This window comes from Callospermophilus lateralis, chromosome Y (genome assembly GCF_048772815.1).
Source record: "Callospermophilus lateralis isolate mCalLat2 chromosome Y, mCalLat2.hap1, whole genome shotgun sequence".
Taxonomy (NCBI): domain Eukaryota; kingdom Metazoa; phylum Chordata; class Mammalia; order Rodentia; family Sciuridae; genus Callospermophilus; species Callospermophilus lateralis.
In genome coordinates this window covers 11,455,916-11,483,177 of record NC_135326.1, presented here as the reverse complement: position 1 = coordinate 11,483,177, position 27,262 = coordinate 11,455,916, and the positions used below count along the sequence as shown (strand labels likewise).

Genomic DNA, 27,262 nt, shown 5'->3' with positions numbered 1-27,262 from the left:
TGGGGCCGGGCTTCCTGCGACAGGCCAATCCTGCCGCGCGGGCTGCGGGGCGGCGCGGGGGCACAGGCCGCCCGAGGGCCGCGGAGGTGCGGGGACTGCAGGGGGGAGCCGCGGAGGCCTGGGATGGAGGCTGCCGAGGGCGGCGGGAGCTTGGGGCGCGGGAGGGCAGAGGGCTGGGGAGGGGGCGCGGGCCCGGGAGGAGGCTGCGGGGTGAGCGCCCAGGAGCTGTGGAGCGAGCACAGGAGCGTGGTTCGTGGAGGTGGCCTGGGCGCAGCGGAGGCCGGGGACGGAGGCTGCTAGGGAGCGTAGGGGACGCCGGAGGGGTGGGGGGAGCGGGGCGCGGCCTCGCCAGGAGCCCGCGGGAGGTGAAGGCAGCGTGGGTCCTGGGCGGGCCGGGGAGGGGCAGGGCTGCTGCAGGGTTCAGGCATCTTGGAGGCAGCAGAGGGGAGGCTGGTTCGGGAGGCAGCGGGAGGCGCCGGTGGAGGAGGTGGGCCGGGCTCTGGGGAGATAGAGGGAGTGGGGATGGCGCGCAGGGTCTGGGGGGGGGGGGGCGCCGCAGCGGGAGGCCCTGTGCGAGCGGGAGGCCTGGGGGAGGCTAGAGGCCCGGGGAGGTGGGAGGACTTGGGGAGCGCAGCGCTCAGGGCGCAGGGTTGGCCCGGGAGAGGACAAGGAGCCCCGTTCGCGGTCCGCCTTGGTGGCAGAAGATGCCGGAGGTGTGGGGCGCGGGTAGGCGACTGAGGACACCCGCGTGGGGCCCTGGACACACCAGGTTCAGGGGCTGCGGGCCGCGGGGGTGGGGAGCCCAGGTGGAGGCTAGAGGCTGACCCTGCGCTGGGGAGGCGTGGGGCGCAGGTGACAGGGGCCTGGGGCCCGGGGACTGTGGCCGGAGCTGCTACCCAGGGTTCCTCCCGCAGGCCTGGGCCAGGAGGATCCATCCACCGCTCCAGGGCGCAGGCTTCTCTGGGAACCAGCGGCGGCCAACATGTCCGGTGAGTAGCCAGCTGCTGGCTCCAGAAGACCCCCCCCCTCCCCACGTTGACCCTGACCACTGCTCCCAACCTGAGTCCCCAACTGGCTGCCGAGTCTGGGTGGACTGGGAGTCTCTGTTCCCGGCAGCCACAGAAAGGGTCCTCTGTTCCCAGAACCACGGTGGAGCTCTCCTGAGTGGCCACCACGTGCCCCCCGCCCCCCAGGCCGCCGGGGTGTGTACAATGCCAGCATTCAGCCAGCCCACCGCCGGACACTCCTTGACCAGGCTTGGAATGTCCTGCTGGACCTGCTTTGGGGGTTTTTCAGCTCTCTGCAGGAATCAAAAACCACCTTTGAGCGGAGAAGACGCCCGTGGTGTTATTTGGTGGGGAGAGATGGAAGGTGGATGCAGGGCGGAGGCCAAGAAATAACCACTTTTTGGCAGACTCCGTGGAAGACTCTTGGCTGAGCCTCGAGTTGATTTTTTAAGAGTGACTGCTTTGCTGACCTGGGGCCTGGAGCGTGCTCCTGGGTGCTGCCCCCCAGAGCTGGTCACCCCGATGTCTTAAAAGCAAACTGCATTCAGATCCGCGGAGCCGGTTTTGCAGCTTAGATGGCCTCCAAGGGCCCAGGGGAGGCTGCGCTCCCTTCACCGGTGAATGTTCTTGTCCGGAGGGACAGTTGGTGGCCGGACAGAGGGCTCCTCCACTCGTGGGTGCTGTGTATAGGAGTCATAAGCCCGGTCTATGGTTCTTTTATCCATTTTGGGTCCCGGAGGCTGGAGGCTGGAGGCTGGAGGTCCGAGGTCCAGGGTGGGCAGGGCGGGCTCCTCCTGACCCTCTCCCCTGCGCTTGCAGCCGCCGTCTTCTCCCTGTGTCCTCCCGGGGCCGTCCCTCTGTGTGCGTCTGTGTCCTCCTCTCGTCCTCTACGGGGACCCCAGTCCTGCTGGGTCAGGGCCACCCTGGGGACCTCACTGCACCCCCATCCCCTCTGCAAAGACCCGTCTCCACATACAGTCACGTCCCAAGGTCCTGGGGTCAGGGCTGCAGCCGAGGACTTTGGGGAGATGGGGTTCCATGTGTAATATCCACCAGGGTCAGCGGTCCTTCCTGCTGTCCTCCTGCGGAGCTACAGACCCAACGTATGAAGCTATCGATTGCTGATTTGATAGCTGACGCCCGTGCCCTCCCTGTCCCTTGCCGTTAGGGTACCCAACCCCATCTTCCTCCTCGCTGGAACACGGTGTCCATAATGCTATTTGCAACCCTCTGGAATTAAAGGACCTTTGGGATAAAAGACGCTATGGTTTGGATACGAGGTGTAGACTAATAGTGGATTAATCCACTTGGATGGACTCCCTGGGTGGTGACTGCAGCAGGTGGGGTGTGGCTGGAGGAGGGGGTCCCTGGGCTGTGCCTTTGGGGTCTCTGTCCTGTCCCTGGTGACAGAGCTCTCTCTGCCCCCTGGTGCCCTGTCCTGAGCTGCTCTCCTCCTCCAGGCCCTGCCGCCATCTTGTTCTGCTCCCCTTGGGCCAGAGCCATGGCGTCGGCCACCAGGGACTGGACCTCGGACACCAGGAGCCCAAATCAACTTCTCCTTCTTGTCAGGTCCTTTGATCACACTGATGGGGGGAAAAACAACTAAAGCCAAAGAGAAATTCTGGGTGTCCCCTTCTTACCCGGCTCCTCTGGGCCTCTGTCTTCCCACCACCCTGTCCCCACATCCAGCCTGCGATCCCCGTCCCTACCTCACTGGGACACTCGTCTGCCTTGGGTGGCCTCGTCCCTCCCGGGTTATTTTTAATCTAGTTTCTGTTGGAGACAGGAGAGAAGAGTTATTTTGGGGACTTTTGTGGCTTTGCAATTAGAGGTGACGTTCAGCTCAGTGACTCACGGGTGGCCCCGATTTCTCTGGGCTTTAAAACCCGTCTCGGAGTTGGGGTGGGAATGGACGATGGGGTGGACACACGGCGAGTCCCCATGTTCCTGGGTGGGCGGGGGTCTCTGGATTCGCCTCTGCCAATCAGGTGTGGGGAGCTGCGGTAAGTTCTACTGGTTTTCAGCCCTTAGTCACCTCCTGGGTCAATGTCCATGTGGCTTTGAAAACGTCCATGGCTCACATTACTGTCCCCTACCGAACTGCAGCACCTAAGGACGCATATTGTGGCCCCTCACTCCAGTCTCTGCGTCCGTCTCCACGGGGCTCCTCCTCTGGGTCTGTGTCCCCTCCTGTCTCTTGGGAGGACACGGCCATTGCACGAGGGCCCCCTGACCCAGGAGGAGCCCATCTCAGGACCCTTCACTAATGACCTCTGCAGAGACCCTGTTCCCACATCAGGTCCCACTCAAGGTGCTGGGGTCCAGCTGTGGACAGGACCCAGCTCTTACCATGGTGTCCAGCTCCCTCCACGGGCTCCAGGGGGCTCCTCCTGCCTCTCCAGCTCCTGGGCTCCAGGTGGCCCTGGGCTGGTGGCCCCTCACTGCAGTCTCCACGGGGCTCCTCCTCTGGGTCTGTGTCCCCCGTGTGTCTAGCGGCATGGACTTTGGGAGCGATCTTCCTCCTCTCAGCCTAAGGGGTGGGCATCAGAGGGACATCAACACCTCCTGACTTTTTGTGTATTTTTGGGGGGTACCAGGGATTGAACTCAGGGACCCTCGACCCCTGAGCCCCGTCCCCAGCCCTATTTTGTACTTTATTTAGAGACAGGGTCTCCCTGAGTTGCTTAGGGCCTCGATAAGTTCCAGAGGCTGGCCTCCAACTTGCCATCCTCCCTCCTTAGCCTCCTGAGCTGCTAAGATGACAGGCGTGTGCCCAATTCGTTCCTTGGATGTCCCTCGCGTGGGACGTCCGGTCCTCTGGGAACCCTCCTTCCTTCCCCCACCCCTTCCTGCTCTGTTTGGGATTCAAGTTCTCGGGCACCTTTCTGTTCCCCATCAGCTCTGCGTCCGGGTGTGTTAGCTGAGCAACTGTCCACGTCAGTCCTGCCTGTGGGCGTGGCTTCTCGGTGGGCCTGAATTTGGGGGGTGACGTTGTGCATGAGGAGTTAGGGGGTCCCGCTTCTACGTGGGGGGGTGACTTTCTCTCGGGAACCTTCCCTTTTCTTTAGAGTCGATTCCACTTTTAGTTTTCTCCTGGGGATGGGGGGCATTGGATTCTGAGGATCCCATCTGTGACCGTCCAGCAGGGGACACCTGGTCTCTGGCTGTCCATTGGGTAGGTCCTTTGGTCCCTTCCCACCAGCGCTCAAACCACCTCCTGTCCTAACCTCTGGCTTTGCTCGATCATGGACAACCCAGTGCTTTGGAAATATCCAGATCAATGCTGGCAGCCGGTCCATGTGGGTAGGTGACACTCTCCAGGGACAGAGGGGTCCTCTCAGAGGGGACAGGGACAACGTGCCCCTCCTGCCCCCCAGTTTTATTGGGGTCCCAGGGAAGTCTCCAGAGAGCCCCGCCCAGGTCCCCTCCTGACTTTGACGGACAGCAGGGTGACCTCCGACTCTCCAGTCCCCACGGCCATGGCCACTCTGGGTCCCCTGGCCCCTGCTGCCTGGTTCTCAGTGGAACCTGTTCTTGCAGATTTTAGGGTTGGAGGAAGGATCCTGGTCCCCCTGGGTCCCGGGACCTGGTCTGCGTCAGGGTCCCAGAAGTCCCCCCTTCAGGGTCCCCTGGCTCCTCTCAGGGACGTGACTTCCCGCCTGCATGTCCCCTGCAGGTCACAGGTGGTCTGTGAGGAAGGTGGCGGGGCCTGTGCCCGGAGGCCAGGCCGGGCTGCAGGTCCAGGGCTTCTGGGAAGGAGGCTGTGGGGTCAGCACCGGGGGCCGTTGACAGAATTGTCCCCTGGACCTTGGGTTCCCACCAGACAAAGTGTCTCTATCAGCTTTTCCCTGATGTGACTAAGTGACCTGCGAGGAGCTAAATGGCTCCTCTTGGGCTCATGGCTTCAAAGGTACACTCCATGGTCAACTGGCTCCAAGGGAGAAAAAAAAACATGGCGGAAGGGAATGGAGGTGGGCAGGTCCTGTCAATCAGGAAGAAGAGAGAGAGGGAGGGAAGGGAAGGGAAGGGACTGGACAGAAGGTCAGCCCAGGACACACACCTACTAACTAGTTACCTTTAACTAGGTCCCACCTCCCATCATCCATCCCGCCCCAAATGGATTAATCCTTTTGATCCACGGGACGCTTGATAGACTTCAGAATATAGTTGTGTGGACTTTATCCAGGTGTTCTCAGAAGTGTGTTATTAGGGGATTCTTGCGGTGTGGACACCGTAGCCATCTCGTCGGTGTAAGTAGATTGTGCGATGCCCACACAACAAAATCCGCCAAGTGGATTAATCCACCCATGAGGTCAGAGCTTCATGATCCCTCATCGCCTTAGAGCCCCACTTGTGAACCAGTGTCTCGGGGAATCTCTCAGGAGAGTAACCCTCATGTTCTTGTCCTACCCCCAGTGACCACACAGGCCTTCGTCACGCTGGCCACCAACGACATTTACTGCCAGGGGGCCCTGGTGTTGGGACTGTCCTTGAGGAATCACAAGACGTCGAGGAAGCTGGTGGTGTTGATCACCCCTCAGGTGTCCAGCCTGCTCAGGTAAGAGCTGGGGACTCCACATGCACCCCGACGCAGTAAAGGTCACCATGCCCAAGGGGACCCAGGACATACTCTCAATCCCCCCTTGCAGGTTGGTTCCCAGGAGCCGATGAGCATTTCTGTCTCCAATGTGGATTTTTCAGTCCATCGAAACCACCTAGAACTCAGGGGGATCCTCCTGAGGTGGAGGCAGGATTGGAAGTCTGGTCCTTTCCTAAGCAGTGGTTGGGAACCACAGTGTTAGTCAGTTTACGTTGCTGTAACAAAATACCTGAGAAAATCCAGGTTTATTACGTTGGACGAAAGGTTTATTATGTTGGCTCCTGGTTTCAGCAGGTCTTAGTCCGTGGTTGGTGGCTCCATTGCTCTGGGCCTCAGCCGATTGTTTCTTTCTGGAATTTTCTGCCGAATAGCTTGGGATCATGGTTGATGGCAGGTCGTTGAAACCAGGAGCCAGGAGCAACCCCACCCAGGTTGTGACAACCACGTAGAATTGACGGATGATAGACAGATGATAGGTAGGTAGGTACACGTATTTAAGATATTTAGGTGGTAGATGGTAGCTGGATGGAGAGAGAGATCGATATGCAAAGTGGGAAAATGCAGAGTTTGGCTACCATCCTTCCTATATAAAGAACTCTTATAAATCACTAAGCAAAGGCAGAGTAGCGGGCGTGTGTGTGTGATGAGCACGTCTCCATCCCTCTCAAATAGTCACCCCGTGTCAGTCTTTGCTTTACTCTTTGAGGTCTTTGCCTCCCTGGGTTGGCCAATGTCTTTTAAAATGGTGGCCTCCTTGGGTGGATCTCTGAGCTGGATGCCCAGCAACACGATCAGATTTGGACCCTCTTGGCTGTGACCCGTTCTCTTGAAGATCCAAGGAATGGGTGCCGAGGTTGTATTTCCTCTTGATCCAATAAGTCTGTCAGCGTCCAAACGGAAGGAGATCAAGGGAAGAAAATACATTTGGTCACAGTGGACAGGAGATGTCAGATCTGGGCAAAACGACCATGGTAGGATGTCGCAGACCGGGTTGACTTTTCATGCACAGAAGACAGACAGTGGACCCTGACCACAAACCACCAGGGGTGTGAGGCCAGATGACCCACCCCTCTCCCAGGCATTATGAGGCAAACCTGTCTGCAGAGGCACAACCTGAGTGCTTCCGACTGTATGCATGAAACATTCCACTTCTAGGAGACGGGCAGAGCCGCACAGCAGGGTTTGAGGTCTCAGGCCACAGTGCCATTTATGGTTGGAGGAAGGATCCTCGTCCCCCTGAGTCCCAGGACCTGGTCTGCGTCAGGGTCACAGAAGTCCCCCCTTCAGGGTCACCTGGCTCCTCTCAGGGACATGACTTCCCGCCTGCATGTCCCCTGCAGGTCACAGGTGGAGTGTGAGGAAGGTGGCGGAGCCTGTGCCCGGAGGCCACGCAGGGCTGCAGGTCCAGGGCTTCTGGGAAGGAAGCTGTGGGGTCAGCACCGGGGGCCATTGATAGACTTGTCCCCTGGACCTCGTGTCCCAGCACCCAGGTCTGTCTGTCCCCTTCAGAAACATTGACAAAGAATAAATGAAGTAGGCACAGTTGGCATTCTCCGTTATCAAGTTGTGATTTTTTCCCTTTATGGAGAATAAATATCCTGGGACAGACATATTAGGTTTGTGCAACCAAATGCGTCTCCTCAAACATTCATGCATGTATCTAAGCATCCGTCAGTGAGTCAGTCTGGCTTGCAAGAATTATGATGGTGCTGTTTGCTTACCGTAGATTTTCTCTGTTCCTCATTCATTCTGTATTTATTATGTGGAATTCTTTCCCAAGGTCATCCTCCTCCCTCTTCCCTGGTTGTGTATTCAAATTTTTTTTTCAATGGAGACCCAGAAACATTTATTTTAATGCTTTGTGTATGTTATTTTGCTGACCAAATTGTTTCTGCTCTGGAAATTGGAATCTTTTCCTTGTTGGGTCTTGATGTCCTGTTATCATACTTTTATCAATTTTCTAGCACTTGCTCATATTAAAAAAAAATATCATCATAACATGTTCCAGGTCACTGTGAAGTACAGTGTCAGCCAAATTTAAAAAAAGAATAATCATAATGGACCAGGGATAAGTTTATTTTGATAAAAAAATATAATGTTTCAAGATCTGAGCTTCAAACTTGTATGCAACTAACAATGTGGGTTTTGAACACGTAAAGCAAAAATTGACGGGAGATTGCGGGGGACATCAGTGGGTTCCCATCACTTTGGCATTCACACCTCCCTGCCGACATATTTTATGAAGGAAGCTACCTTTCTAAGAGATGACCTGAGTCAGTCTATCTAGAACAGTTCCCTTCAACCTGTATGCTTGTCCCGTTTGGGGTCATTTCCAGAACGAGTGCAAAGTGTGCCCAGTTGAGAGACAGCCATGGGAGACAACCCCAAATGCTGAGTCTGCTGTGGGTGTGATGGGAATTGGAGCTTTGTTCCGTGTTTGGGAGCAGCTCCTGGGCATCTTCTGGCAGGACGGTGTTGTCCTGGGCTAATGGTCCTCTGGTGACCCGTGTCTTTATCAGGGATGCCCTCTCACGGGTGTTCGATGAGGTCGTTGAAGTCAATCTGATGGACAGCGAGGACTACATCCACCTGGCGTTTCTGAAGAGACCTGAGCTGGGGGTCACCCTCACCAAGCTCCACTGCTGGACCCTCACTCACTACAGCAAGTGCGTCTTCTTGGATGCCGACACCCTGGTGAGTGCAGGGAGTGGTGAGGACCAACTTCTCGGCTTGATGAGGAGGCTCTGATGCCTCTGTGCCATAATACGACCCTGTTCCTAAACAGGGCATGGCAGCTCTTGCAGGTCAGTTCTCAAGAGGTGATGAGCGCTTCTGTCTGCACCATGGAGATTCAATTCGTCCAAACCACCAATAACATAGGGGCAGTAGGCTAGACCCTGGTGAGGACAGGAAGGATTTGAAGACTGATCCTTTCTCAAAGAGTGGTTGAGAACCATGGCGTTGGCTTTCCATTGCCATGACCAAATACCAGAGAGAATCCACCTAGAGGACGAAGGGTCTATGTTGGCTGAGGGTTTCAGAGGTCTTGGTCCATGGTTGGCTAGCGCCATTGCTCTGAGCCCGAGTTGAGGCAGAACATCATGGCGGAAGGGAGTGGTAGAGGAAAGCTGATTGGCTCAGGGGAGCTGAGAAAGAAACAGAAAAGAGCCAGAGATAAGATGTGCCATTCCAAGGTCTACTCCCCTCAACTAGGTCCCACCTCCTACAGCCTAGACCACCTCCCAATAACCCTTTCATCTCGGTAATCCATCAATGGATTAATCCATTGATGAGCTCAGAGCCCTCACGATCCAATCACTTCCCAAATCCCCAGCTCTGGACACTGCTGCTTCGGAGACCAAGCCTTTAACACAGGAGCCTGTGGAGAACACTCCAGATCCAAACCGTCCCAGCCACAGTATCTCATCTGCTCAAAAGAGCATAATGTACATTGAATTGTAGATTCCGGATTGGACAGCGCGCTATCCCCGAAAATGCAAATGGTGGCGTCCCCCGATGTCATTTGGGGGGTGGTACCTTAGAACTATCATGGGATGGGCATTTTCAGAATGGCCACGGGGGATCTGGAATGCAAGACGGAGTTGGTCAACCGCGAATCAGTTTTGGTTAAGCAAAAGCACCTCTTTAGGAAGAGGTAGTGAAGCACCCTGTCTTCCAAAACAGGGTCGCCCCCTGCCAAATGGCATGATTTAGAAACCAGTACGTGTTAGAGGGAGTTGCAATTAGGGGTCAGGTTCTCAAGGGCCCAGTGAGTTGCTGAGCTAGGATGTCGGGTAGCCTAAATGTACTGAGTGCATTTTGGTCTCGCTCTGAGTTTCGTGGAACGGAAACAAATCCTAAGTGGTTTTTGAATGGGCTCCAGGACATGGGAAGCAAGCTAAGAGTTTTGCAAAATAAGAGAAAGTTCTAGGACCCCCAAGAATGGGTGCTGGCTCAAGGTGGCGTATCCCAGAGGCTGGCGCCGAGGCTGGGGAGACCATTTCCACTCTGCGACGAAATTCACCCAGTATCTGCTGGATATGGATGGTCTCCATGTCCCTTCCTGGGACCCCAGTTCCATTTTGCACACTTGCTGATGTAAGGAAGGATAATCCTCCTCATTCTAGAATCTGAAGATCCATGAGAAAAATCATTCCAGACCCAGTGCGGACTCAACAACTGCAGGTAAACTGGAGAGGAGTCTTTCTCACTAGGGTTTCTCATTTCACCTTAAAAGTTTTAAGAATCTCACACAAAAAAAAATTGGTCTAAGGTTTCTGGGCACCAGAGGTGCATTGGGCTCACTCTAGGCCCCTGTGGAATTTTTTCGGTTGCCCAGTGGAGGCGACAGATGTGTGGCTTTGCCTCGCCAGGTTCTGCACAACATCGACGAGCTGTTTGACAGGGAAGAACTCTCCGCAGCCCCGGATCCGGGATGGCCTGACTGCTTCAATAGCGGGGTGTTTGTCTTCCAGCCTTCCCTGGAGACCCACCAGCTCCTGCTGCAGCATGCCACGGAGCACGGCAGCTTTGACGGTGAGTGAGGGCAGCCTGGAAGTCGGCAGGGCAGAGAGGACCCGTGGCCGGGATCCAGTTTTATACCCAGCTCAACGTGTCTCTCGCATCCATGAGCTGGAGCCTGGAGACAAAGGTGCAGATTGAGAAGTCAGCCAGGTCCCGGGTTCGTTCCCCGTACGGGCCACCAAATGCCGCAGTCTGGCTGGGCACAAATCACGAGCCACTCACAGCTTTGTAGATTCAAACAGCACAGGGTGACAGGGAGACATCCAAGAAGTTATTATGTCAATAGGCAGCAGCCAGGAGAACCTTTGGAATACTCCCTCCCAGGCACCTTGGCAGTGCCGATCGTATACAACAGGTGTTCCAACCTTCCTCCGAAGGACCAAATAAGCGATGTTGTCAGCTTTGCAGGGTGCATGGTCTTTGTTGCTATCATCCGATTTTTTTCATCACTGTGATCAAAAGATTTGACAAGAACCATTTTAGAGGAAGACAATTTTATTTGGGCTCATGGTGTCCAAGGTTCAGTCCCTGGTGGCCAACTCCATGGCTCTGGCCCAAGGGGAGCAGAACAAGATGGCGGCAGGGCCTGGAGGAGGAGAGCAGCTCAGGACAGGGCACCAGGGAGCAGAGAGAGCTCTGTCACCAGGGACAGGACAGAGACCCCAAAGGCACAGCCCAGGGACCCCCTCCTCCAGCCACACCCCACCTGTCTACAGTCACCACCCAGTGAGTCCATCCAAGTGGATTAATCCACCATTAGGTTACACCTCTTCTAATCATTTCACCTCTGAACCTTTTTGTGTTGTCTCACACATGAGCTTTTGGGACACACCTCATATATACACCATATCATTGTCCCCCAGGCCCCCCAAAATCTCATGCAAAATACATGTAGCCCATTTCCAAGAGTCTGCACAGTCCTAACATAACAATGGGGAAGCCATTTTTAGCTACCAGATGGAATTCACTGGGGGTGAGTGGAGGATGCTGGAGGTTGTATACAGTTTTATTATTAATTTTGGGGGGCAATGGATGCAGATCCTGTAGGGAACACACCCTGATTTTTAGTAATGGTATGGGTAGCCGATCACTGCCAAGAAGCGCGGGAACACTGTAGCTGGCAGACAGGACCTCTCAAGGCCAGTGTAGACCTTAGGTCCTTCACATAAGGCCGACCTGAGAACCGCACCCAACTCTACTGACCTCTGTTTGTGTTGGCGGGTGGCCCAGGCGCAGATCAAGGCTTGCTGAACAGTTTCTTCAGTGACTGGCCGACGGCAGATATCCACAAGCATTTGCCGTTCATCTACAACCTGACCAGCAACGCAGCCTACACCTACAGTCCAGCCTTCCAGCAGTAAGCCCTCCGCCATCTTGAACCCCAACTGGCCGTAGCCACTGGTTGTTTTTATCTCCCAGATTAGATTTCAGCTCTTCGTAGAGGAAAGGGAAATAGATGACCCTGTCCCCGTATGCCAGGCAAGTGCTGTACCCCTGAACTGTACCCCCAGGCTTTTTTAAAAAAGTTTTATTTTGAGACAGGACCTCAGTTAGTTGATGAGGCTGGTCTCCGACTTGCGATCCTCCTGCCTCAGCCTCCTGAGTCACTCATATTCCAGGCTTGTGCACCACGGCACCCAGAAAGATATTTGTTTTGAATACAGGGATTTCCTTTTTGGTAAAAGAAAAATTATGAAATTTCTGTATAGTGGGTTGTTTTTAAGGAATGGATGACGGTATTCCTTAATTTTCAGCCTTAGATTCTATGAGGGTAAAGTAGAGAAGATGAATTCCATGGGGTTATACCTCTTTGGGTCTCAGTGATTTTTTTTTTCTTCCCTGGGGTCCTGGGACCCCAAAATCTGGAGCTCTGCTGCTAGAGGAGACGTTAAAATGAAAATCAAAATGTGATAATAATCCAGGAGATGAATAACTCCAGCAGGGGTCCTGCTGCTCCCAGGGAGGCAGAAATTGGTTCTGGGGACGGCAAATAGTCTTTTGTTGTTGTTGTTGTTGTTAATATATTTTTTTTAAAAAAAAAAATAATGTGTGAATCTCAGATAGACCATGCGCCTTTGGTGTTAAAATTTCGTGGGGAGTTAATTAAAACCAAAAGTGTCCAAAAAGCACTTGGGGAGTGATAATGAATGGCACCGGAAAAAGGCTCAGAAGGGGAGATTTCAGAATCTTTGATCCTTTTTCTTTTTATTTTGAGAGGCGTTTGGTTTGCAGCCTGTGTCATCTGCCACGAAAGCTCTTTATTTTATTTCCCTGTCCCCATCCTTTGAAGGATGAGGTCGCTGGAGCTGCCCCGCCGTTCCTCTGTACAGGACTGATGTGTGGACGCCGGGTGCAGCTCAGAGGTGGGGTGCTGGCCCAGCCTGGGTACCATCCCCGACCCTGCAAAATCCCAAATCTGACACACTGCAGAACCCAAGAACTGGACCCATATCCCATATTGTGTGTGGGTCCCGGGCAGAGCCCAGGTGTGCTCCAAATACCGTGGAAAATGACCTTCAGGCTGCAGGTGAAGCAAATTGATTTCTTGATGAGGCGTGACACATACCCAAGACATCTTAGGACGTCTTCATTATTCATTCATTTATTATTTGGGGTGTCGGGGGTGCCACCCGGGGGTGCTTAACCACTGAGCCACATCCCCAGCCTCGTTTTGATACGTCATGTGGAGGCAGGGTCTCGCCAAATTGTCGAGGACCTCGGGAAGCTGCTGAGGCTGGCCTCCAACTTGAGATCCTCCCTCAGCCTCAGCTTCCCCAGCTTGCAGGGTCGACGGGCGTGTGCCACGGAGCCCAGCTCAGGATGTCTCACTATGCACAAATGCTGTTTCCAAGACCTGGTGACAGCGGAGATCCGGAACCCGGCTGGTGCAAAGCATTTCGGAGCAGGGATGCTTTTTCTAAGAACTGCACATGTGGATTTCTTGAATGATCTTTAGGGGGCCGGGTCCGAAGGCTGAGGCAGGAGGATCGCAAGTTCAAAGCCAGCCTCAGCCAGAGCGAGGCCCTGAGCAGCTCACGGAGACCCTGTCTCTAAATAAAATGCAAAATAGGGCTGGGGACGGGGCTCAGGGGTGGAGCATTTAACCTCGCATGCAGAGGCCCTGGGTTCCATCCCCAGCACCACACACACACACACACACACACACGCACACAAAATCCCCCAAAAATGTTATTCCCTTTACCCAAAGTAACTGTCAATCATTGCCCTACTAAGGTCCCTGTCAACAGTGGTGGCGGGTCAGACGGTTCCCCTCCAGGTGGCGCTCGGTGAGGACCTCCACCGTCCTGCTCGGGCGACCTCTTGTGCCCTTTCCTGGTGGAAAATCGGGATCTGCCCTTCCTCCTCCTCAGGTTCGGCTCCGGCGCGAAGGTGGTGCACTTTCTGGGGTCCACTAAGCCCTGGAACTGCACGTACGACCCGCAGACGGGCTCCGTCTCGGAGCAGGGCGCGGGGTCCGGCCCCCGGCAGCACGTGACCTTCCTGAATCTCTGGTGGAGGCTGTTCCAGGAGGGCGCGCGGCCTCTGTACCCAACGGCCCGTGCGCAGGAGAGGCAGGGACCTGCGGGGCTCCGCGTGAGTGGACGTTCCTCTGCTAGTTCGGCTGAGGACCAGCCTGTCCCCGCCAAGACCCTCAGCTCCCCTGGCTTCGCCCCATTGTGTCTAAACACGCGGATGCTCCGTATCCGCGGTTCCCTTCCAACCGCGGATACAAAAGACTTCTGCAAATAGCTGCGTCTGCACGGAACCAGTACACAGGTCCATTTCCCCCCTCGTTCTTACTCCCCCAAAACAATCGGACAGGTATTTACACCCCCTCCCCAGCCCTGTTTTGCATTTTATTGAGAGACAGGGTCTCCCTGAGTTGCGTAGGGCCTCGCTTTGGTGGAGGCTGCCTTTGAAATCTCCATCCTCCTGCCTCAGCCTCCCGAGCCACTGGGATCACAGGCCTGCGCCACTGCGTCTGGCTGGAGGTCAACTCTGATTTTTTTGCTTGAAAAAAAGAAATCGGTGGTTCCGGATGCTACTTCTCGGGAACCTTTGAAGGCTAGGAGCAAATAGGAAGGAGTTTATTGGTTCTTGGGCTGCCACACGGAACACTTGTGGGTTATTTACAGGTTCTTGGGAATCCAGTGGCACAGATCCTTCCGTTTGATGGGCAGCTCTTGCACACCCACGGGGCAGGATGACCGGGGGGACCGGAGCAGAGCGGACTAGTGAAAATGTGTCCTTTTGTGTGTGTGTGTGTGTGTGTGTGTGTGTGTGTGTGCAGGTTTGCTCAGATGGCCTCGAGGTGACGCGTGCAAATTCAGCCCCCGGTGCCGCAGAGCCGTGTGCAAACTCAGCTGCCCCTTCTGAGGTGCCGTGTGCAAATTCTGCACCAGGATCGGGCCACCTGCGGTCTGCTCTGGAGAACACGTCCACCACGGTGGCGGAGACCCCGACGCCCCCTGAAGGACGTGAAGACGTGAGTACCCGCCTCCCACCCTCTGCCCAGAGGCGCCCACGCCCTGACCCGCACAACCTTGTACGAGGAAGGGGGTTTGGCAGATGGATTGGAGTCAAGGATGCTGAGGTGCAGAGAGGGTTGTGGATTATCCCAGGGGACCCGCCTCATCACAAGGGTCCTTATAGGAGGGAAAAATGTAGAATCAGCCAATTCCCAGAATCAACAGTAGACTCCATCTTGGGAGCTGTCCCCCGCCCCCAGCCTCCCACCTGCTCCGATTTCAGAGAGAAATCAATGGTCCAGATAGGAATGGGGAGAAAAGTGCTGGGTGTAGATCCATTTTTCACCTTTCAACTTCCTGTCCCCCTTGGCCGCCCTGGCCTTTGTGAATAGTGGTTGGGGAGATTGATTCTGATCCTTGGCCCATTTGACGTTGCTGTAACAAAATGCTGTGGAACGGGGAAACTGATAAAGAAAAGAGGTTTCTCAAGCTCATGGCAGAGATGTCCCGTGGGGAGACGGAGAAAGCAACCCAGCTCGGGTCTGTCTCCTCTGTTCTCCTGCAGCCACTTTGTCCCCCCCCCCAAAATGACGGTCCTTGCAGTTTTAAAAGGGAGGGGTTCCCTACAGCACCCCGTGTATTTCCTGAATGAATTTTTTTCCTGAATGAATTTTTTTTTTTCTGAATGAATTTTGCAGCCCTACTGCCCCCTTATGGCCATTTATTGAATTGCAGATTCTGGAGTCTTGATTTTTTTGAGGAGCCAAAACCGGACTCACCCCTCAAAAAATTTTATTATTATTATTATTATTATTATTATTTTAATTTTAATTTTTATTTTTATTTTTTTTTGGTGAGGTTGAGATGCTATTTTTTTTTAAAAGTCCTTTTAAGTGCAGAAAAGCTGGGTGTGAATTCTAGGAGTATTTATTCAAAAGAGCTACCTTTGAGTGTTTAATGATGGCCATTATCTAACCCGGGGACATTTTTATATAAAATAATTAGCATGGCGATTTTTCTCCTAAAAAGAGAAACTTCCAGAATTTTGGCTGGGGTGTCGTTCGATCTATAAACCAGTTTTAGGATTATTAACGTCTCCAAGGTACTGAGCCTTCCAACTCTAGGAACTTGGTCCATTTCTATACTTATATCTTTAATTTCTCTCAACACTGTTAATTTTTTTTTTTGCAGTGGACTTTTGTATTTTGTTAGGCTTGTTAATTTTTGAGACTAAGTAAATAGCATTGCTTAATTTTTTTTTTCTGATATCGGCATGTAGAAATGCATGTGACTTTTGAATCCAGACGGTGTGCTGAATTTTTTCATGCGGCGACACAAGATTCTCTTTGGTTTTCCTGCAAACAAAATTACAGTGTATGCAGGTGGGAAATTTGTAATTTCTTCGAACATTAAACATGCACCTAGTGCATAATGCAGCCGTTCCACTCCTAAGTTTGCTCAAGAGAAATGAAAGCTTATATTTTATTTTTGTTTATATTTTTATTTTTATTTTTATATTTGATTTTGAGGCTGGCTTCCAATGTCCATAAAGATGATAGCACTTTTATATATAGTAGCTTTGCAATGGAACAAGGGTCCATCAAGAGGCGAATGTGTGAACCAATCGAGGCGAATTCCTAGAGTGGAATACTATGCAGCCATAAAGCGAGCAGATGTGGATAAGTCGCAACAAAACCTGGCTCGAGTGTCATTACCACACGGACATTCTGCGGCTGGTTCCCGATTTCAGAGTCTATTTCTCGCATTGCTAATGGTCTTGTGTCTGAGCCATCATTTTTCTGCGTTCCCGCAGGTCTGCTGCTTGTTGTTTGGTTTGGTTTTTCTCTTGGTTTTCACTCGTTTGGTCTTGTCTTCTCACAGGATGGTTAATTTTTTTGGAAATTGAAGGCCAGACATGGTTTATGGGAAAAAAAAATTTTGCAAAAACCAATTTGAAATTCTGAATCAGACTATCCTTGCCCAGGAGAGGATTCTTTTGGTACCCCTCTTCCAACGGTCACACGTTTCTGGACGGAGGGCAAAATTTTGGTTCTGTTCGATTTCGTTTCTGGGCTTCTCTGCTCCGTCCGCCTGTCCTTCCTTAGAGCTACCCACGGGTCTCTGGACCGTGTCCCAGGTCTGTTCTTTCAAGGTGAACTGAATGTCAGGCAGTCTTCTCGTGGATGAATCAGTCCCCTAATGACAAACCCATTTGTTCACCGGCTTCCCGAAACCTGGCCGAGAGGCTGCGTTGGCCCCATACTCTTGCTAAACGCTCATCTTGGGTCTCTCTCTCTTCATCTTGGGTAAAGAGGGATGTGTTTCCTAGTTATTGGTAAAAAATAAGGGGGATATTGATTTGACAATGTTTTAGGTCTATGTTTTATTTAGTATTGTTTTCAATAAACCTGTGGGGTCAGGCGCGGTGGCACACACCTCTAATCCCAGTGTCTCAGGAGGCTGAGGCCGGAGGATCCCAAGGCTGAGGCCGGCCTCAGCAACTTAGCCAGGAGGCTGAGGCAAAGTCAAATTATTGCTTCGTTTATCCTCCAAGGCCACCGTGGGTCTCTTGCAGGACCAAAGCAAGCGGGTGGCAGAGGGCAAGGCGTCCACGCAGGTCCTTTTCCTGACGTGGGCAGGGTGAGAATTTAGGACATTTCCTTCGCCGTCCCGACGGGTCAAAGCAGCCCGTGGGATTTACATGCTTCTGACCCGTGAGGCCCCAGGGTGCTGTGGACACTGTGCCCAGCGCAGGGTTCAGGAGCAGGGCTGGGCGGACACAGGCTCAGGTCCTGCTCTGTCCTTAACGGGCTCCTGTGTGTGGACAAGTGTCTCCGACTGCAAATTAGACCCCTCACCACCAAGAGCAAGGGGGTAACCAGTGTCCTCAGAGGCCTGCGAGGAGGAGGGTCAGGAATGCGCAGGACCTTGGTACCCAACCTTGAACCCACAGAGCCACATCCCCAGCCCTTTCTTTTATCTTTATTTTGAGACAGAGCCTCACTCATTTGCTTAAGTGGCTGAGGCTGGCCTCCAACTTGCCATCCTCCTGCCTCAGCCTCCAGAGCCGCTGGGACCGACGGGTGTGTGCCCCCACACCTGGCCCCGTTTGTGTTTTGCGTTTTTCATTTTGAGACGGGGTCTGGCCGAGTTGCTTAGGGCCTGGCTAAGTTGCTGAGGCTGGCCTCCAATTCGCCATCCTCCTGCCTCAGCCTCCTGAGTTCCTGGGATGATGGGTGTGCACCACTGTCTCCCCCAGTTGAAAGCTGGCTTCTGATTTGAGTCGCATCCAAGTTAGGTGGCACAGGTATAGCTCTTCATTTCCCGGGGCAGATGGAGATGCACCACCCTGTCCAGGCACCAGGAGGCTGCACCCCGGCATCAGGTGGGATCCCATGGGAGAGAACAGAGAAGGATCCACGTTGGACGCCGGTGAGCCCGTCACCCTCGGCGCCTGAGGTCAGGTGCCACCGGCACCCTGGAGGCGGGGACCCTGCCCACCTGTTGGTAAAGCTGCGTCCATGCCAAGGTGCGGGTCTCACCTGTCGGCTCTTCCCTCATAACAGACGGGAGGCTGCCCTGACACCCTGACTCCGGCCGGGATCCCGTGTGCGCCTCGGCCACCGCTGGCCCTTCCATTTCCAGACGTCGCCGAGACCCAACCCACCCGGGTACACTGGCCCCTTCTGTCCCACAGGCTCCTGTCTGTCGCTTGTCCCTTCTCTCAGAAGATCTGCATCAGCCGAGCAGACCCTGGGTTTTCCCACTGCACCCTGAATCGCCTAAGGGCTTTAGCAAGGAACAGAAAAGAGCCACGGGGTAGTGCACGCCTGCGGCTCTGGAGGCTGGGGCAGGAGGATTGCCAGACGGAGGCCAGCCTCAGCTACTTAGCAAGAACCTAAGCAGCTTAATGAGACCCTGTGTTTAAATTTTAAAAAAATTTCTAAAATAGTAAAGAAAACCAATAAAACCAAAAAAAAAGAAAGAAAACCAATATGGCGGGGGCATCTCACTTAATTTTCAAAACTTTTGAGGGACTTGCAGCCGTGCCTGAAATCGTAACTGGGACACTCTCCTATTGCCTGATATGGTTTCAGTCACCAAGGATACTAACCTTGCCTTGGCTCTTAGGGACCTGCCTTCACATCACGTTTATTAGGGTCTAAATGCCGAGTTTGCTCCATTGCATCGGGAGTGTGGCGGACACCCGACGGTGCCCAAATTTGCAGATTCAGCTTTATCAGAACGATGCATAGGTTGGGGACAAAACCATACACAGGGTTCCGTACTGTGCAAGACTTCTGGCATCCCCCGGGGGTCTTGGGACATAGCCCCTGTGAAAAAAAGAGGAGCCAGCTCTAATTGAAAATTTTTAATTTTTAACTTTAATTGAAATTTTTTCTTTTTTCTTTCTTTTTTCTTTCTTTTTCTTTTTCTTTTCTTTTTTGCTACTAGGTTATTGAACTCACGGGTGCTGAGCCACTGAGCCACATCCCAGCCCTTCTAAAAAATATCTTGAGACAGGGGTCTGGCTAATTTGCTTAAGCCCCTTCTAAGTTGCCGAGGCTGGCCTCCGACTTGCAATCCTCCTTCCTCGGCCTCCTGAGCCGCCCATTATTGATTTATTTTTTTTAAGCATTGGTACTCCCCTCCCCCCAAAGGCTATCTAGTGGGGCGTCTTCATTTTTAATCTCGTTTCCTCCGTCCTGTGGGCTAAGATGACAATTCCCTGCCTCCTCTTGAAGACTAATGATGGGATGGTTGTGTTTCTAGCAGGCAGCGAATGGAGTCAAAGGTGGCCCAGCTGAGGAGTCTGTGGATCCGAGTCAGGAGGTCCCTGGGGAGCCCTGCAGAGACCCCGGTGCTCAGGAAACCCTGGAGGTGACACCTGCATCCCTTTGCCTTGCCCATCCCTCCTGAGGGACACTCTCAGCCAGCTCTGCAGCCAGCCCAATGCACACGTCTGTCCTTAATCCAAATTTTCAGCCTCAACTCAGGCTCTGTCTGCCTCTGATCCATCTGTCTTCTCTCCGGCACTTGCTGGGGGCTAGTTGGTGTCCTCATTCCTGTCTTTGGCTCGGATCTGGCCTGTTCTGTCCTCAACAGCTTTTCATCAGAAGTTGATCTGAAGAAAGTTTGGGAGTGGATTCAAGATGGCGGGCTGCATGCCGAATTGTCCTGTGCAGGAAGGTTGGGGGGCTGTCTGGGGCGGGGGGAATGCACAGCTGCAAATCAAACACACTACTTCTTCCGTGTCTGAGAAATGGGACACTCCTTCTTCTCTTCCTTCCTCTTATGATTGTTCGCCTCCTGCATTTCATTCTCTCTGGTGCGTCGAATGAAAGCCATCAGCAACTTTTTTTTTCTTTGTAAATGAACCGTCAGATCATGCCTTTTCTCTTTAGGCCACAGTAAATCTGTTCAAGGTCCTAATCCCCTTCAATGACACCCCTCCAGCATTGGGAACTGGGCCTGGGTTGAATGTATTTACCCACCGATCTGGAATATGGCCTCATCCATCATGTATCCGTCAGCTTTCTGTTACTAGAACGAATACCTTGAGATAATCGACTTAAAAAGACGAAAGGTTTTGGACGATACTTTGAGAGCTTTCAGTTCGAGCTCGGGTGCTTTGGGGATTGTGTGAGGTGGAGGAAGCTGGTCCCCTTCTGGTGGCCAGAAAGCAGAGAGGAGAGGCTGAGGCTCCAGGCCACTCCCCCAATGACCTCACTTCCTCCTCCTAAGCCCCACCTTTTAAAGGTCCCACCTCCTTCCAACAGCACCAAACCCGTGGCCTTTGGGGGACAGTCCACATCCAAACTGTAGCATACCATGAGGGAAGTCACCCTTGGAGAAAGTGTGAAGGCGGCTTCTCCTCCTCACCCGGTTGGGTTGGTGAATTCCAGGTGTCATCGTGTGGACTGGCATGGAAGGCTGCTGGTGACAAGAATTCTTGTAAAACTCCACCTGTTATGATGTGTGCGTTTGTCCCTTCAGCACGTTGAGCCCCTGTGCGCTGATACGGAGACGCAGGGAATCGTCTCTGTAGTTGGTGGTGGGTGACATGGCGTGGGAGTGAGGTGGGGTACACCTGCCTGGTGGCCCAGCCATTGGTAGGTTTGGGAATCTTGGGTGAGTGGGTCTCGTCCTTTGAGCGTCTGTGGGAGGTGGAGCTGGGCTACCCACCTCCAAGAACTGGGGGAAGCGTGGAGAAGGCGGGACGAGAAGGTGAACTGGAAGAAGCCCTACGGTGTGTCGGCCTCCCATACACCATCAGGACCCTGGTCACTCATTTGCCCCCAGGGCTCATGTCCTGGGAGCGTGCCCACCCCTGTCCACCCATCTATTTATCACCTATCGATTTCTATGTATTTCATCTGTCCACACGTCCATTTCTCTAAGTATCTACCCATCCATCCCTTCATCCATCTGTCATATCTATTATCTATCTGTTATCCTCCAACCATCCAGCAGACCACGCGTCCATCCACCTGTCCACACAGCCACGTATCTATCCTGCTATCCGTGAGTCTATCCAGCAATTCCTACGTGTCTAAGTGGCCATCAGTTAATCTATGGACCCATTGGTCTTTCTATCCTTCTATCCATCTGTGCGTGTAGATAGAGACACCCAGGGCACAACTCCAATAGCTTAGGTGTCTGGTGCCCGGCACCAAGTCTACCCAACCCGACCCACATCTGGGAACAATGTGTCAAATTACTATAGCTTTCTGTCCACCATGTAAATCTACCTGCCATCCATTGGTTTCTACGTATTTCATCTGTCCATCTGTCTCTCTCATTATCTCTATCCAGCTGTCCCTCCAGCCATCCACCCATGCATCCACTCATCCATCTATTCATTCATTGATCTATCCACCTGTCCATCCATCCATCCATGCATCCATCCACCCACCCACCCATCCATCCACCCATCCACCCACCCACCCATCCACTCATCCATCCATCCATTCACTAATCTCCCCACACTCATCTCTCTGTCCACCCATCCATCTTTTTATCCACCCACCCATCTTTTTATCCATCCACCCATCCATCCACCCATCTACCCATCCATCCATCCACCCATCCATCCACCCATCTACCCACCCATCCACCCATCTACCCATCCATCCATCCATCCATCTACCCATTCATCCATCCATCTACCCATTCATCCATCCATCTACCCATCCATCCACCCATCCATCCACCCATCCATCCACCCACCCACCCACCCATCCATCCACCCACCCACCCATCCATCCACCCATCCATCCATCCATCCATCCACCCACCCATCCATCCACCCATCTACCCATCTATCCACCCATCCACCCATCCATCCATCCACCCATCCATCCATCCATCTACCCATCTATCCACCCATCCATCCTCCATCCACCAACCCATCCATCCACCCATCCATCCACCCATCCATCCATCCATCCATCCACCCATCCACCCATCCATCCATCCATCCACCCACCATCCACCCATCCATCCACCCACCCATCCATCCACCCATCCATCCATCCATTCATCCATCCATCTACCCATCTATCCACCCATCCACCCATCCATCCATCCATCCACCCATCCATCCACCCATCCATCCATCCATCCATCCACCCATCCACCCATCCATCCATCCATCCATCCACCCACCATCCACCCATCCATCCACCCACCCATCCATCCACCCATCCATCCACCCATCCATCCATCCATCCATCCATCCATCCATCTATCCACCCATCCACCCATCCACCCATCCATCCACCCATCCATCCACCCATCCATCCATCCATCCATCCACCCATCCACCCATCCATCCATCCATCCACCCACCATCCACCCATCCATCCACCCACCCATCCATCCACCCATCCATCCACCCATCCATCCATCCATCTACCCATCTATCCACCCATCCATCCTCCATCCACCAACCCATCCATCCACCCATCCATCCACCCATCCATCCATCCACCCATCCATCCACCCATCCATCCATCCACCCATCCATCCACCCATCCATCCATCCACCCATCCATCCATCCATCCATCCATCCATCCACCCATCCATCCATCCACCCATCCATCCATCCACCCATCCATCCACCCATCCATCCATCCATCCATCCATCCACCCATCCATCCACCCATCCATCCATCCACCCATCCATCCATCCACCCATCCATCCATCCACCCATCCCACATATCTGTCTATCCATCCATCTTTATTTCATACCTATCCTTTTATTGATCCTTTGATCTTTCTGTCCATCCGTCTATACGTGTGTCCGTCTAGGTGGATAAATACCCAGATGATATACGCGCATGTCCGTTAGGAGCACCACGTGCAGACTTTTAAAACTCCCGTTCTAGTCCTGTGAGACGTGATTAAGGCACGGGTTCTTTTTGATCCACCCCATAGAAGTGAGATGCGTGTGTTTGCCTTTACACACTTGTGCGTGGATCTACATCCACCTACCCATTAGGAAAGTAGAATCTGCCGTCCTAGGGAGAAAACTGAAGTCGATTCTGTAGGTGACGATTTCGGTGACCCTCCCTAGCCGGGTAGAGCATGGCACATTTTATTTACATGGGGTGACATTTTTCTTCATCTTGGCTTGATTTCTTTTTTTAAAGATGACGCAGGAGCGTTGAGGTTTTTGCAGGTGAAAGTGTTCAACCTAAGGAGTGCGGGTGGGGAGTGGGGTTGAGTGGTTAGGGATTCATTCTTAGGGGAAAAGCACACAGGAACCCGGGGACGGTTTCCAGCACCACGGACAAAGGTAGGCAGAGGGTCACCTTGCCCGGTGGTGTGACAGGCGGCCTGGGTTTAGTCTGGAGCCCCGAGACGCGCCACCTGGCACAAGTGGGGGCTGAGCCCGTGGACGGGGCAGCCTCTGTGGCTGCTGGACGGACAGCTGGTTGACCCTGTGCGGTTGCTTGTGTCCCCCCAGGTGGATGTGGCCGCCTCGGTCTCCAAGATGTCCATCCAGGAGAAGCTCAAGGAGCCCAGCCCCGAGGAGGAGAGGAAGAAATGGGAGGAAGGTCGCATCGACTACATGGGGAAGGACGCCTTCGCGCGCATTCAGGAGAAGCTGGACCGCTTCCTGCACTGATGCGCGTGCCTGGCGGCCACCGCGGACCCCTCCCGAGGGGAACCCTGTGCCTCTATTTATGATTCACCCACTCCAGTGCCTGCCCTGGGTTATGTAGATGCTAAAGGTCCAGCTCCAAGACCCCCTGGCTGCCCACGAGCTCCCTACCCGGCCTCTCGGGCTTTCCTGAGAGGTCGATCCTTCCCTTTGTCCGCAAAAGAGAACAAGCCTATAGCCCTAGTGGACCCCGGATGCTGGTCTCTGGTCTTACTGGAGAGAGTTCTCCAGTGCCGTGTAGCCTCGGGTGCTGCCTGTCCAGCCTTTATGGAGTGCCACTCCGGTGCCTGTCTTAATTATGCCTATCTTAATGACCTAATTAACCTCATAACACTCGACTGCGTATTCCGTACCTCTGAGCCTGTCGTCCCAGCAGCTCGGGAGGCTGAGGCAGGAGGATCGCGAGTTCAAAGCCAGCCTCAGCCACAGGGAGGCCCTAAGCCACTGGGTGAGACCCTGTCTCTAAATAAAATGCAAAATGGGGCTTGGGGACGGGGCTCAGGGGTTGAGAGCCCCTGATTTCCATCCCAGGTACCACAAGGGAAAAAAAAAATGAAGACTCTCGCTCTGCCCGGGGTAGCAGCTTGATCTGCACTAACAGAAACGAGAGATGGATGCTTTTTGCTAAGCCATGACATCAGCAAGCGGTGGGTGACCTCTGAGCAGTCCTTCTCCGGTCTCTGCATCTCTACCTCAGTGCCAGGGTCACTCTCCAAAGCCATTTCCTCTGGGCTCCTCCGGGAGCACAGCTCAGTGTCCTGGGGCTGGACAGCTGCCTCCGATTGCAAACCACCATTTCCCACCCATCCTCATCACTGGCACGGATGCGAAGGGCTGCGTGGGTCACTGGGCGATAGGGGATTGGGTTCTAGGGGATCCCTCTCCAACAGGAGAGGGGCGCAGGGTGTTGTGGACACTTGGCGGGGTCCTTTCTCCTGCACGTGCTGTGGGAATGCAGAGGGTGGGATGGGATATGCTGAGAACACTGTTTTAGGGTGTCTGTCTGTCTGTCTGGCCGGCCTCTGTCCCTCAAAGGAGGCTGACCCTTTAGGGAGAGCCCTTGGGGTGAGCTCATGGTGTTGACTGAGGCGTCCGCCGACGATCCCCATCCAAGCAAAATCGTGGATAGATCACAGAACAAAAGGGCGTTGGTGCTATGAAACCAGAAGCCTCCGTCGAGCAAACCAGATGGACGGTATTCCAGAAAATCCATGTTCGTAAATGAACGTGCATCTCTGGAAATGGGAATCCGTGGCAGTGGTCAGTGAGCTTTCAGGATTCGAGCTCCATCTAGAATGCGACTGCACCCTCCCCCGGTGCGCGCCAGTCAACCTCCTTGGAAGAGCGCTGATGGATTTGAATTAAAGTCTTAAAAAGCCACGGAGAATCCGCTGAAGTGCGCCTGCAAGGTCCTGAGCAATTGGGATGGTGTTTTAGAGGGCACAGCGGGAGGGGAGGTGGCTGCCTTGCTCCCAGGACAGATTCCAGTGGTCCCGTGGATTTCTCAGAATCCCTGCTGGTGGCAAAATGCGAAGCATCTTTACTTACGGTCCCGTTTGTTCCTTCATGGGCATGGTTATGGAGTTACCTCTGCAGGCTGAGATATGCAATCAATCAGTGCATGAGAAGTTTGAAAATACTCGAAAGGATCCCAAAACATCTGCAGAAGGAACACAAAATCGGGCTGGGGTGTAGCTCAGTGGTGCAGGAGCTCTGGGACCCGAGTTCCTAGGTTTGCCCCCCGGCACCACAAAAAGAAAAGAAAAATAGAAAAGGTGTAAAATCATGTTATTGCCTGAAAACAAATGTCACCGTTTGAGATGGTGGAGAGGGGTGAATTTTGAAAACTATGGCCCCGGGCGCAGTGATGCACACCTGTCATCCCAGTGGCTCTGGAGGCTGAGGCAGGAGGATCTCAAGTTGGAGGCCAACCCCAGCAATTTAATGAGGCCCTGAGCAACTTAGCAAGACCTTGTCTATAAATAAATAAATAAATAAATAAATAAATAAATAAAAAGGGCTGGGAATGTGGCTCTGTGGTTAAGCCCCCCCCTGGATTTAATCCTCAGCACCACAAAGTCGGGGAAACGGAGGCAGCTTGATCTTAAAACCGAATCTCTCAAGCTAGAAATGGAAAGTTCTGACATTTGCCCAGGGGCGTCGTGGGTACAAATCACAAAGCATCCCTCCCAAATCTCCCGAGACCCTCTCCCCAAAGGGAACCAATCTCCTGCACTCTAACGTCATTGACTGATCTTGCCCTACTCTGGAATTTCATGCCTAGCTTTATATGGCAAATTTTTTTTTATTATGGTGCCATATTCCAATGTACGAATCTCTCACATTTTTTTTAAATCCTTTCTGGTTTGCTTTTCTGGAGTATTTTCCTGTGTTGCACCTGTTAACTATACATCTTCATGGGATTCAGCAAGCTGTTTTCATACATGCATATGCACGGCACGTGCTAACCCCAAACATGCAGTACTTCTCTTTCTGTGCCTGGCTTATTTCACAGAATATGATGTCCTCCACTTTCACCAGGTGGCTGCAAATGATGGGGTCTCCCTCTTTTTCATAGCTGCATAATATTCCATGATATATATGGGCCCCATCTTCTTTGACCGTTCACCCATTGATTGGCATCTAAACTACATGTGCTTTCTCTCATGGATGAGTACCTGTTTAGGACGCTTATAAATGATGCTACCATGAAATCCTTGTCTGTCGTCAGAGTGGCTTCTGGTTCCTTCAGAATGCCCATCGCATCCCAAATGGGAGATCTTTAAAATAATAGTAATCTCCCTCAATAGCTACTGCTAAAGTGGCCAAAGCAATTTGCACTCCACCAGCAACATTGTGACACTGAGGGCATTCCACGCCCCCTCTCGGTACTGGACCTCATCCATTCTTGCAGCGGAAGATATTCTAGAGGATAGGTAGTTGTGCCTCATTCAGACTTAAATTAGCATTTGTCTTGTGGTCTCTGTTGAGTGCTCCCCTTATTTCTCTGTGGCTGGTCTGGTTTCTAATCCCTTTATAGCCTTTCTTTATGTATAGTATATACTAGTCCTTTGTTGGTTGTGTGCAGAGGGAATACCTCTTCCCAATCTGGGGCTTGTCTTTCTCTCTCTCTCAATCTGGGGCTTGTCTTTCTCTCTCTCTCAATGGTGTCTTTGATGAATTCGAAGCATTGGCCCTTCATCTTGCGGGCTCTGCATCACTAGATTCAACCAACCACGGATGGAAGATATTTAATTAGAAAATTATATCTATATTGAAAATATGCAGATTTTTTTGGTCATTATTGTTCAACGATGCAAAATCGTAACTATTTGGAGAGATTTTCCTCTGTATTAGGTATGATAAGTCAGCTAGAGACATATACTGTGTGAAGTTTAATGTGTGGAGCCTCTATGCAAATGTAATGCCATTTTATATAAAAGATTGAGCACCTGCAGGTTTTATGTTATCTTTGGGTTCTTGGAATGGAT

The 27,262-nt window shown here is 52.9% G+C and overlaps 1 protein-coding gene across 1 annotated transcript; it reads left to right on the top strand.

The window, feature by feature from the left end:
* The first annotated feature begins 915 nt into the window (after positions 1 to 915).
* On the top strand, positions 916 to 23,828 carry Gyg2 (glycogenin 2). The gene is made up of 9 exons (XM_077107779.1): positions 916 to 989; positions 5,424 to 5,565; positions 8,127 to 8,301; positions 9,981 to 10,143; positions 11,362 to 11,488; positions 13,503 to 13,831; positions 14,535 to 14,617; positions 19,374 to 19,481; positions 23,574 to 23,828. The coding sequence occupies exons 1-9, from the start codon at positions 983 to 985 to the stop codon at positions 23,733 to 23,735; spliced, it is 1,296 nt and encodes a 431-aa protein (XP_076963894.1). The 5' UTR covers positions 916 to 982; the 3' UTR covers positions 23,736 to 23,828.
* Positions 23,829 to 27,262: the final 3,434 nt, after the last annotated feature.

Excerpts from the sequence above, each read along its gene's own strand:
- Gyg2 (XM_077107779.1), top strand. Across the intron at positions 5,566-8,126 it reads CAGGTGTCCAGCCTGCTCAG|GGATGCCCTCTCACGGGTGT; the intron begins GTAAGAGCTGGG and ends TGTCTTTATCAG. Across the intron at positions 14,618-19,373 it reads CCCCTGAAGGACGTGAAGAC|CAGGCAGCGAATGGAGTCAA; the intron begins GTGAGTACCCGC and ends TTGTGTTTCTAG.